Here is a 13,012-nt window from a genome sequence, read left to right as displayed (position 1 = left end):
ATGTTGTTTGCATAGGCATAATGTAAATAAAATGCTATAATTTAATACATACATAAATAAATAAATAAATAAATAAATAAATAAATAAATGCACACAAAGACACACGAACAAACAGACAATCAATAAACACATAAACAAACAAATTAATAATGATATAACCGGTTCTAATCATAATCCACCTTTTAATCCTTTTACTTAAATTAATTTTAGGGGTCAGTTTGATCAACCATAAGCCACAGATTTAATAACACAGTTTAGAGCACTGGGGATTTACCCTGGATTGCTTCAACTCCTTATCCTTGCTTATCTTGGGATAGGTGGTTGATGTAATCCAGTGGGATTCCCTTGTGCAGTATGAAGAAGCAAGGATTTATCAAGATTTAAACGGGGGATCCTATTTGGATGCACTTCTAGCCAGTTTGTATCCCAGACTGAAACAGCAAACAGGAAAAGCAAGGCCACTGCGTCATGTGTTTTTTTTCTAGAATGGCAATCGTCTCAGAAATGACAATTTGCCTACATAGTGAAGAGACAGGTCACTTTTATAGAACATGGGAGTTGCCGAGGATTGTAACATGTGAAATGCTAAGTGCGGGCAGTGAGCAAACTATATTGACCTGAATAGTGCACCAGGGTTTTTCTGTACTACTACTTTAAGAGATAAAAACAGCTTTACTGCCCACTGTGTGTTGAAAGACCATCCTGACAGTAAGCAGTATATGTGCCTTGAGGCTAGGTCACAGGTCCACATTATTCTTAGCAGAAATCCTAATCCTCTACATATCAATTCATTAGCACTGTCCGATCTAATTTGAGGAAGTTAAAGATCTCGTAGCATCTGTCAGAGATGGCCAGATGTACTGAGCCCTAAGACAATTGATTTCCTAAGTAGTTTCAATACCTCACTTCTGAATCAAGACACGGCCCAGATCTGCTTAAGGGTCTTCTCAACAGCAGAAGTTTCAATCAATAATTATAAAGTTTAGTAACTACTTCCCCATTGTCACTTTTCAGGCTGTGATACAGAATTTGCTATGTTCTCCTGATATATATATATATATATTCTTTGTCAATTTCTCTTTCTTTGTGTCTAATTGTAGGAAATGTCACATTTAATTAGCCACTTTAATGACATATTCACTGGTGTTCTGTACTTTAAAGACATTTGGATTTTATTATGCGTGACCTTGTGAAGTATAAAGAAATGTTAAGAAGCACAGAATACTGACAGAACACTTACTCTATGACCTTTTTCACCAGGCAGACCAGGAAGTCCATCAAATCCTCTGTCACCCTATTGGTAAACAATGGAGACAATTAAGTAACATATCAGAGTGTTAACCCTAGTAACAACCAGTACTTCCATCTAAAATATATTTGAATATTATTAAGCAGTGGCCACAATAGTGGCTGTTAACAATAATCTTTTAGTCACTGCTACAGACTATTATAGTATTGTTATATGGACAAGTTATCAGCATGGGCATAGTTGGGCTCCTCTGTTAAAAATAAGCTTATTTTAATGGTATCAACCAATGCACCCAACTTTAATTATCTATATAAATCCCTGAAAAAGGCCTTCTTGGTGTTTCGCATGCACTGTTAGATAGTAACAAAGGACTATTTTAACAAAGTGAGTTGCAACAGTATGCTTTCTTTTAGTTCATCATGTTATTGTGCACTGATTAACTCAGCTTTCTTCATGAAATTCACAGGTACTAATCTTAAAATATCAAATTTCAAGTCAACTTATCTAACGCTTTGAAAACACACACACAAAAAATGATAATTTAGCTGAGAACGCACCTTTGTTCCTGGTTCCCCTGGCATTCCTCTGGCACCATCAGCACCTGATCGGCCCTTAAAAGTGAACAGGTTCATTTAAAATCATGTCAGCCACAACATGGGGCTTTAACCTCCTGTGTGCACAAGGGTCCATAAAATGTTGTATTGTACAGTATGCTTTACCAGGGGTTGCAAGAGCTTATTGCTAGTTGTCTGGTGGTTGATTTTGTGGCTTATAGAAGATAGCCAAGTTTTTGCCTCATGAGATTTTTTATTAGCTGAGCAGCTGCATTGGACTGACATGCATTATCTTTGATGAATGCTTTGGTATCATTATCAGCCTCTTAACTGCTTTAAGGACTATTTTAAGGACAATCCTGTGTTATTTATATTCATAATTCATATTCATAAACTTACTATAATATAAGTTCTTGGTGTACTTATTGGTCTGCTAATATATATTGTACTTTCTCATGTGATATGTAGATATCGGCACAGAATAGTCAGGAACTTACCCTTTTGCCAGATTTGCCAGAAGGACCAGGAGGACCTTGAGAACCACGAGGACCCTAAGACACAGAAACCAAACCGTCAGAATTATATTACATGTGATGGTTCTTATTTGCACATCTTTCGAATGAAGTCTTTATAGATTAATTTGAAAGATGTGCAAATGAGATAACATTATTCATTAATTGAATTACACATTGTACAAACTGCTGCTGCATTCACACAGCAGGGAGATTTCTTTCTCCACTGTAAGAGTGCTTTGCATAGTGGTTCTGTTAATAGTCAGTACGTTTGACTGACATTTTTTTTTTAAAAGAGACAAAGTTGTATCTTTACCTGAGGACCTGGATCACCACCATCACCTTTAAGTCCTGCTGACCCAGGGACACCCTGCACAAGAGAAATGTATACATACATAAATGAAAGGAAATAGAAATAGGAAATACCAGTAACAAAACTTCAGTCACTAAGAAATTGAGTGTTTTAGTACTAGTAAAATGCAATCACATTATAGAAAACAAAATAAAAGGTGGTGCTGCTGAGCAGAAACAAAAAAAACATGTTGATGAAAATGACCTGATAATGTGCTTTAGTGCTTTAGTGCCTCCTTATGTAAGTCACTATAAGAGATATAATTTATACAATGGATACTCAATTACCTCTTTCTATTAACAGTAATGATTACTTGACCTGAATGTATTTTCTTTCTTTGTTTCTTTGTTTCTTTGTTTCTTTGTTTCTTTCTTTCTTTCTTTCTTTATTACTCACAGTCTGACATATGCTTTTATATATGTTGCATTGTATGATATTAAAGGGTTGGCATAGTCATTCATTGGAATATATATATATATATATCTTCTTCTTCTTCTTCTTCTTCTTCTTCTTCTTCTTCTTCTTCTTCTTCTTCTTCTTCTTCTTCTCCTTCTCAGATTTACAGTTACTAAAATGGGTGACTAAATATACGACCATAATAGGTTGATACAAGAAATATGGCAAACTACAGGAACCATTAGCAAATATGCATGCTTGCTGTTTTATTAAGGGATATGGTTGTTTGCCATATTTCTTCTATCAACCTTGTATCACCATATGTTTTGCAGAATTTTGAACAGAATTATGAACGGTTCTAATCACCTCTATTGATTCCTAAGCATAGGTAAATGATAAGTTATTTAAGTTGCTCAATCAATGCCATACTCTCTATTAGCTTTGGTTATGACACAGTCTAAATCTGTGTAGCCTAATGTAAACAAACTTGCCTTCCACATCATCGTGGGAAAGGTTACTGGAAACTTACCACAGGACCAGACCTTCCAGTGAGACCCATTGGACCTGTTGGACCTCTCATAGCAAGCTGAAAAAAAAAAAAAAAAATCATCTAGAATTAGATCACGCATCAGTACACAACACCACTGAGATTTCAATTCTGAATTTAGACTGGTCAGATCTGCTTGTTTTGTTGGTCTTCAGCTGGTGAGGCTGCTTTAACATATGCCAATTCTGGCTATAAAGCCATTATGTCTCTGTAAAAGTATGTTAACTATATTGTTAAAATGGATAGTATATCACTACAATTCTCTGCTATTAAATGTATCTAGTGGCTGTAAACCAGCTGAGTAAGTAACCAACAAGAAACCAATCTTGTCACTTGCAAATCAGCAGTTGCCTAAATGCATACAATGATATAGCAGTATTTCCAGGTCTAGTGTAAACTGTATGCTAAGTTAGTCATGTCAACACCATTCGCTAGCCCCTGTGGCATTTTTTATTAGCCACAAAGAAGGCAACAACTGACCAAACAGTCAACATGTCTACACAACTGAGTACACAGTTTAGACTATGATCAAGATTGATGTACACAATGTACACGTAGCGGCTGTGTAAAGGGTAGGACCATATGGTTTGTGGTCCCCTTTGTTAGATGGCACTTACCCTGGCTTGAGAGAGAATAGCCTGGGCCTGCGCTTCCTGGGCTGAGACAACTGGTCCTTTCTCTCCATCTCCACCAAAACGGAACTGGAAGAGGGGAGGGAGGTTATGAAAATTTTACACAGTACAGTGTTGCATCTGCTTTGGTTGGGCCAGGCAAGTTTGTTACATCAGATCCCTAAGATTATTATTGTATATCCCTAGTTAAACACATACTTTAATGGCAACAGTTGAAAATTAGCCGTATTCAATATTTAAGTATTTGTGAATAAATTCCTATAAAATACTCCTTAATTTGGGGTTATTGTGCACATTGGAAGAATCATTATTCACACAAACTGTCACTTAATAAAGTGTGGTCACTGTTATTTTTTACCAGTGTTTTGACATTAGGTGCACTGCAAGAAAAGTGAAGGAATAAATGTGAGCAGCTTACTGGCAGCATGAGCATGGTACCTGGGGGCCCAGGCAACCCATCAGCACCTGGGAGACCAGCACGTCCTGCAGGGCCCTGTTAGAGAGAGGAAACACATCCTGTTGAAAAAAGACTGACTGCAAGCAGGACAAGGCATGTCAGAGGAAGAGGAACACAGACAACCACATTTCATTCGGGCTTGGAACCTGTTAATATATTTATTAGAACAATGCTGAAGATCTCTACAGCCTGCGGCAGTGTTTTAATTTAGGGGTTTATGACATGTCTTATTAGTTTATTTATTTATTTATTTTCATCCAAAATCTCAACAACCTTATTCATTTTATTAGATTTTTTCCTGGGAAATTAAAAAACATTTAGATGAAAAAGTTTATGCAATAGAGTACATTAAGCTAATTAAATTTGACAATTAAATACAAATAAATAATGCATTTGATCCACTGATTACATTTTATTCCCCCCAGGAAAATAGTTACTTTGAAGGGGCCCCCCCTGAAATATACTTGTTAGCTGAACATTGTAGAATCAAAATACACTGGCGGATGTTATCTTTGGAGAAGCCAGGCTGCTTTGGTAGAGTCAAATAAATGAGCCATTCCTCTTTCATAGATAGGTCAGTTAACCAGACAGGTAAATAAACATCCCCAGCATGCAAGGCATGTATATCTTGTAATGTGATTCAATAAAAACCCACAATGTGAAATCCAAGATAAACAGTCTGCTGCCAAGTTGGCAGTACTTTTATTGAATAAACCTGTTTACTATTTATCGTTAGTTGGTAGTATGCAAAACAGTTGAATTTAGAAAAGAGAAATACAAACATGTAAATGAGTACAAATTACAACACCTATTTAAAAATCTCCCTCTGTATATAAATTACTTAAAAAGAAAATAGGGGCTTATATAAATGATAAAATGTTTTATCGTATGAATGTATGTCTGTATGTACGTATGTTTGTATGCATGTAAAAGTAAAATGCTATTATTGCTATATAGTTTAAGTTTGCTAATTTGTTTTGCATCTGGCTACTTCAGTGAATGCAATTATTATTTGTATTATTAATATTATTATTATTATTTTCATAACCTCTGAATATTTAATATTTTTAGAAAACGCATATTAATTTAAAGACTGAATTACAGCCCTGGTTTATTTCAGTTGGCCACAGAAGGAATGTCTAAAAGTGCTGATTTTTAAGAGAAGAATGCAATGCTGCAGCTAAGAAAAACAAACAACTTCCCAGCTTGCAGTAGCACTCACTCTGCTTTTCACTGTCCATCAAATTCAAACATTTCAGGGACCCGCTAAATTCCTGTCCTTCGTGTCAAGATGAATGTATCTTTTCTTTTCAGGAATGCAAGCCATCAGGTAAGTGAGTTCCTCTAAATAATTGTAACCCTGTCATTGGCTAGTTAGATTACAATACGTGTACTATATCTCTCACTTCCCACAGATTTGCCCAACAAGTCTGACTGTGTTATAGGATGTAGCTGATAACAATTCAAGTTAAAGAATAGATGTAATAAAGTAGCCTAAACGTGATGCATTTGTGCCTTAAAGCTGATTTACATTCAGCAAGGTATTGCTTAAATACTGTTGTCAAAATGCCCTTTTCAGAGATATAGTAGAGCGCCTTGTGATTATTCACACATGCAGTTAAACAGTGAAGTTTAAACAGGGGGGGGTTCACTGGAAGTTACCTTAAGATCAACATTATAAAGTCCTTATTGCAGTTACAGTGCAGTTTAACTAAATACTGTTGTTAGTGTACATTTTTATTCCCGTTGACTACAGTTTCCTGGCAATAATGTATGTGTGTAAAGACAGTCACTGAATGGATGACATTAAGTCAAATTGTATGTCTTTTAACAATTACCTGTCTTTTAACTTCACTTTATTAAATGGCACAGAACAGTCTTACCCTGTCACCGGGATCCCCGGGAGGACCAGGAGGGCCTTGTAGACCTGAAGGACCTGGAAGACCCTGAAAGAAATGAAGTACACACTTGAAATGCTACAAGAATGTGTTTAAATTCATACACTGTTAGAACAGTCGTGGTCAGAACTCAGGAATGCTTAATGTTTAATAACTTTAATAACTTTGAACTTTTTAAAGTTACAGACATTATACTTCTCCTTGTGAACTTCCTTTTTTAAAACGTGAATTCGAACTAGTATTTACACAGAACGAGTACAAAAGTCAGCAGCTTTGTTTTTTATTCTAAAGAAGGTAATACTTACGGCGGGGCCTTCTGGTCCTGAGGGGCCTTCTATAAGCATTCCCTGGAAAAAAAAAATAAAAAAAAGAGAGAGCAGTGTTTATAATAAGTCATAAATCACTGAATAGTATGACAATCTAATTCACTTACTTTGAAGGAAAAAAAGACGTTTATATAAGGTGTAGTGTTATTAAATAAGGCCCATAGTATTGTTAAAATGTCAGAATTACCATCATTTTGTCACCTAGAAGAATAAAAACACTAACTTTAAACAGATTAATATCTCCTTTATAAAAATGCAGAAAACTAGGCCAAATGTAGTTAAAAGTAGTAGATCTCGCCATATTTCTTCCAGAAGATATGTATGTCTGAGTGAATAAAGTGGGTAATTAGGTTAATAATATAACTTTATACTTACAGGTTCAATAACTGCTGGTTCACCTTTGTCTCCCTTCTCCCCAAAAAACCCTTGGCCATTTACCTACAAACACAAATTTAAATAGCTAATGTGCAGTTTCCTCATCCAAAACATCCCCCCCCCCCCTTCTCTCTCTCTCTCTCTCTCTCTCTCTCTCTCGCTCTCTCTCTCTCGCTATATATAATGTACAGACACAGACATAGCACAGATATAAATGTACAAAATCATTGTCTTTTGCTTTGTCTTGAGAAATTCGGAGTGGAATATTACTGTATATGTATAATATCTGATAAACTCTTTATGTGAGTTGTATTCATAACCATTATACATCAAGTTCCTAATAAATTCAAATGAATTCAAGCTATGCACTGGCATTCATAAGGATTTGCAGCCATCGTTTCTAAAGCTAGTGACTCGTCACCGCAGAGGGTTTTAGTCAGGCCAGTGCTAAAGGCATCTTGGCAGTTAAGTGAGGCGAAAGCCAAGAGGTACTCTCAAGAGGCTTGTGCCCGTACTGAGAACGTACTTCTGTGGGCAGATGCCAGGCCCTCATCTTTCATGCCCAATTATTTCAGCAGCAATATTAAACATAATACACATAATACACTGTATTCAAACATTGGGGCACATTACTTTTTATTTATTTTTAAAATCATCTGCCCATTTGGAAAAATTGCATTTCCAAGTTCTGGAATCAGATGCCTTTGCAGTAAATCTGTCAACCTTTCGCTCTCCGGTTATATATGAAATCTCACAAATCTTCAACATTTCTGCTACTTGTCTTTCCATGTTGCTATTTGTCATTCACTCAAACGCCTAGTAAAATGCAACATACATAGTGGAGATATTCAGGCAAGACCAAACATGACACACATATCTAACAATACTCAAGAAGACTCGCTAAACCCATAGCCCATGTCAGATTCATGTTCTTTTGCGGTTCTATGCAAACATTAACCCTTGGGCATGCAGACTTGGGATTGAACTTACTTTACTCTCTGTCACATCAGTCTCAGCTGGAACACCTGGCCCAAACTCCTCCTCTGTTGTTGGTATTTCCTCTTTATAGTCATACTCCCCATATTCTTTTTTATCATAATTATTAAGGTCATACTCATTAAGATCATACTCCTTAAGATCATGTTCCTTAACATCATATTCCTTGAAGTCATATTCGTTGGCTCCTTGATCCACAGTTTCCCCAGCTGCCCTGGTTTCCACTGTTTCCCCAGCTGCCCCGGTTTCCACTGTTTCCCCAGTTGCCACGGTTTCCACTGTTTCCCCAGTTGCAACGGTTTCCACTATTCCCACCGTTTCCTTGGTTTCCACAGTTTCCGCGGCTTCCTCAGTGAATTTTTCCTCCACACCATAATCCTCTCCAGTTATATATTCATCAATAAATTCTTCTTCGACAGCCTTATTATTTCCAGGTAAAGCATCAGAGGGTTGCGTAATGGGAAGAATATGATTGTTAATTGTTAGTCAAGCAGTTGAAGCACATACTAATCCTACTGCACGGCTCTGTTACTAAAAGAGCCAAAGGCGATAAAGAAAAAAAAAAAAAAACGCTATACTTTTTGTTGTGGCATTTTGATAGTAACATATTTGTTGACAATTATTGCATTGTAATTACATGTGTAGTAACAATTTACAAAACATAAATGTTTTACGTTACTACTATGTAACTATGGGCCCCATTCACAAAACATTAAGGACTGTTTTAGGAATGTTTTTAAGCACTGTTTTTGAAGAGTCTATAGAAACCATTCTTCAAAAATTGAATAATCCCTCTTTAAAACAGGGGTTTCATAAACTACAAACTTAATAAAAAAGAAACAATCCTTATCAAAAAAAAAATATTAAAACAGTCCTTATAGTTCTGTGAACAGAGACCTTCATATGCAATTACAGTCTAATTAATATATATATAAATATATATATATATATATATAAAATATATAAAAAGGAGCCAAAGCATATATATATATATATATATATATGTATATATATATATATATATATATATATATATATATATATATATATATATATATATATATGCTTTGGCTCCTTTTTTGTTTTTCTTTCAAAAGCAGTATATATTATAATGTAGGGTTTAGAATTCCATAGTGGACATGTAGATGCTCACAACCTACTAATAGAATACTTTACCCAACATTATGGCATCAAGCTGTTGTATTAATTATAGCTGAGAGGAAAATAAATGAGTAAACAGTACCCATTCCTGGATTTTTAATTGGCTTGGGAAAATGCTATAATATTAATTCGCCTTTATCCAGTATATCCTTTTTTGTGTAATACTGTATTGTTAAAAATCCAGTTATTGAGTATTGCTTCAACATTTATTATAACAACAAAACAAAAAAAGAAATCATGAAAAAATTATAAGCTCATACCATATTTGTCAAATCAATCTAAATCCATAGTGCTGCATAAATTCTAGGTACTGCACATATCTGCACATAAGTTTCCTGCCTAACTGAATTAGACTTCATGAAGTGCAACACCTCAGCCGTTCTCTTAAATTTCAGACTTTCCGAGGTTTCGACCTTTTATGCCATGCATCAAAATTGTGTGGACAGCAGAACAAGAAACAGAGACTGAAGGCATCTGATTGGCCAACAGTCCTGGTATCAAATCAGCAGCATCTAGATGAACAACTGAAATGTTACAATGCATCTGTGCGCTACTTACACAAAGTGAAGCAGGAACCCTTCAAAATCAGATCAATATTTCAACGAGAAGTCAGTGTCTCTCTGTCCCGTCAAAACATTCTCCTAATTTAATACTAAGTTTATTTTTAGTTCTAATTAAGCGTTTATTGTAATGGATTTCAATGAAAGCACAATATGATGTGTTTATAAGTAGCTCCATGTGTTAACTAAAAAGCAAAGTTAGTCTTCTAATGAGCTCTGCCAATTGTTTATTGATGTGTTTCTGTATCATATTGTATTTTAATCATGGGTAAGGCTGCAGCATCAACAGTAGTTCTCTGAATAAACTCCCACATAGTATATGGGGCCTTCTATTGTGCATGTATGTACGCTTGTTCTGTTAAAGCCCTAACATTAAGAGCAACATTTCACAAAGGTTATCATTTCAACCACTAGTAGATCATAAAATGAGTATTGTAAAACAGTTTACCAAATACATGCATTAGAACATAAAACTGCATCTTTTTTATATATATAAAATTACCTTTGAGTCTGGAATAATAACAATAAAAATATAAGACTGAAACTGGAAGAAGTATATATATATATATATATATATATATATATATATATATATATATATATATATATATATATATCGTGAAAAGGGCAACCTGCAATGTTGTAGTTTAACTACATAAATTAGTAAAATGTTCTTTGAGTATGCCATCTTGTGGACAAATATTGCAATTGCACCTATTAACATGACAAATGGATCAATTGTGTAAGTTTAATAATAAAAACATCTCCAAAAAGAGTGTGAGTTGTGTGTATTTGAATTAACCAGAATTCACTGGTGCATTATTTACAAAAACTACCTTTTTCCAAGGAAAAACACAATAAGCTAAATATTAAATGATACAACCTTACCTTACCCATTATTAAAAGTTTCTCTGGATACCAGAACTTGGCTTCAAGAGGGACGAGCTAGATAAACGTAGGATACCTCCACTGAATATATACTGTACATATGCCTGGTAACACTTCCTACCATATACGTCCTGTGGCTTAGAGTTCTTCAAGGAATGACTTAATGGAAGCAAAAATAGTTGAACTCACTTTTAAAGACCAGCAGCTCTTAAATATTTACCTCGTTCTCCCCGGCTGAAGCAGCGGGAGTTTGAGTCTGATAACTCTCCACGGTTCCGTATTCGTATTCTTCTGTTTCATCGACATTGTTGACCTACAATCATATTACATTGAAAGACAAAAGGGAAAAAATCAGTTCCAACAGAAAGGGCAAAACAAGCCAGTGAATCATGTTATTTGCTAGGTTCTACTATTAGCCAGTGTTGTATGTATCTAGTGGGGTTAGGGACAGTAATGTCTATCATCAGAGATCTTCCAGTCTCGCTCACAAGAAGATCTTGATCGTCTGGTCTATCATTACCCCTAGATTGACTGATGTTCTTGCTGGTGCCGCTGCTTGGTAACCAGGCATCGCTTTCTTCTTCTTAGCTGCTAATTTTTCAGATTTTTTTGAAGTGAACTTTAGAGGTTTGTCCTTAGTTTTAGTGGGTTTTTTCGCTTTCTTCTTTTTGCTGAAGGAATTTGGTTTCTTTTTCTGAAAAATGTGGTGAAAGATGGAATGGAAAAAAAACATGAATAAGGATGAAAGGGAAATGGAAAATGAAGCATGGAGGGAGAATGGTACTGTAGGGGGGTTGAGAACACAACGCCTGACCTGAAAGAGAACTGCGATTTATTGATTTTTGTCAGATGAGGAGAGGTGTAAAATGACATGAAGCAAGTCAGATGGACAGGTGACATGGAGAGACCACACAAATGCTGCCACATGATGAACCACATGACAAACAGGCCAGGGTTTATTTTTACCTCTGGTTGAGTTACTGCTTCTTCTGTTGGGGGGCTCTCGTTTTCAGTATATTCTCCTTCACTGTATTCATAGTCGTATTCTACTAAGTCATCAGTAGTGTACTAGATTGCAAAAGGGAAAATCCAGGCAGAGTAATGTTAGCAAAAGCAAATCAAACTGAGCTGCATTAGAAAAAAACTTTAGCGATGAAAGGTACTACAAATATGTCAGAGTCATAAAGATTTTGATATATTTGTGTCATCTTTAAAGCTTTAAATGAAGATTAATGTTCATTGAATAATGTATTGACAAATTTAGGATTTTTTTGTCAGCATTCTATTCAATGAAACTGCTGGAACATCTTTTTAAATATTATTTATACATAAATATATATTTTTAAAAAATATTATTTACATATAAATATATATTTGATATCATATATACCAAATACATTTAAAGCTTAATTTAACTTGGTTTATTTCTCTGCTCTCAGCCAGAAAGCCATTCAGGGTTGTTTCAATCAAACCTTTTGCACTATAAGAGCCCAGCTCCATCAGTGGACCAGGCAGACATGTCTAACACATCTGAATTCAGTAAACTATCAGAGGCAATCCATTACTGCACACACCGGCAAAAAAAAAAAGAGAGTGACAGAGTTACATCGGTGACTTCTAATCTTAAAATGCTGTCATTTGATAAACACTTATCACATTTAAAAAATGCGATGGAAAAAAAAGAACATGAAAAGAAGTAGTATTTGCATTTTGTTTCCCGGATGCTGGGTTCAGAGCTGAGTTGAAATGAATCCTGTGTAGTTTACAAGCTGTAGCAGTTTAACAACAGCGTGCCGAGTGCAGTTAACAGGCTGATAATGATACCAAAGCATTCATCAAAGACAATGCATGTCAGTCCAATGCAGCTGCTCAGCTAATAAAAATGAGGCAAAAACTTGGCTATCTTCTATAAGCCACAAAACTGTGGTACAGAAGGAAAATAAGACAGCAGTAAGCACATTTATGTTGTTGCATAAGTGATTCCAGAAGCATTCTGGGAATAGTAACAGCTATGAATGAAATACAGTAACGACTACTGATGGAACAAAAAAAAAAAAAGTATGACATGGGGTGGTGCTCTGTATAACATCATGCACTACTTATTGGGA

At 35.4% G+C, this 13,012-nt stretch overlaps 1 protein-coding gene across 6 annotated transcripts in view; it reads right to left on the bottom strand.

Annotated features, from left to right (window-relative positions):
• col11a1a (collagen, type XI, alpha 1a) overlaps positions 1–13,012 on the bottom strand; it is an 88,833-nt gene that overhangs the window by 55,774 nt on the left and 20,047 nt on the right. Inside the window, exons 6-18 of one of the 6 annotated variants that reach the window (XM_034021985.3) lie at positions 11,425–11,598; positions 11,125–11,217; positions 8,290–8,715; positions 7,300–7,362; positions 6,904–6,945; positions 6,584–6,646; positions 4,662–4,736; positions 4,229–4,312; positions 3,594–3,650; positions 2,633–2,686; positions 2,302–2,355; positions 1,808–1,861; positions 1,242–1,295 (exon numbers count right to left, since the gene is read on the bottom strand). In XM_034021985.3, the coding sequence (XP_033877876.1) occupies positions 1,242–1,295; positions 1,808–1,861; positions 2,302–2,355; positions 2,633–2,686; positions 3,594–3,650; positions 4,229–4,312; positions 4,662–4,736; positions 6,584–6,646; positions 6,904–6,945; positions 7,300–7,362; positions 8,290–8,715; positions 11,125–11,217; positions 11,425–11,598 (1,293 nt within the window). Of the gene's footprint in view, positions 1–1,241; positions 1,296–1,807; positions 1,862–2,301; positions 2,356–2,632; positions 2,687–3,593; positions 3,651–4,228; positions 4,313–4,661; positions 4,737–6,583; positions 6,647–6,903; positions 6,946–7,299; positions 7,363–8,289; positions 8,716–11,124; positions 11,218–11,424; positions 11,599–11,870; positions 11,973–13,012 lie in introns of all 6 variants that reach the window. The other 5 variants (XM_034021994.3, XM_034022002.3, XM_034022009.3 and 2 more) reach the window with 5 other exon arrangements.

Source organism: Acipenser ruthenus, chromosome 10, assembly GCF_902713425.1.
Source record: "Acipenser ruthenus chromosome 10, fAciRut3.2 maternal haplotype, whole genome shotgun sequence".
In the NCBI taxonomy this organism is placed as follows: domain Eukaryota; kingdom Metazoa; phylum Chordata; class Actinopteri; order Acipenseriformes; family Acipenseridae; genus Acipenser; species Acipenser ruthenus.
Note: the sequence above shows the minus strand (reverse complement) of the source record. Positions and strands in the feature narration are given on the sequence as shown.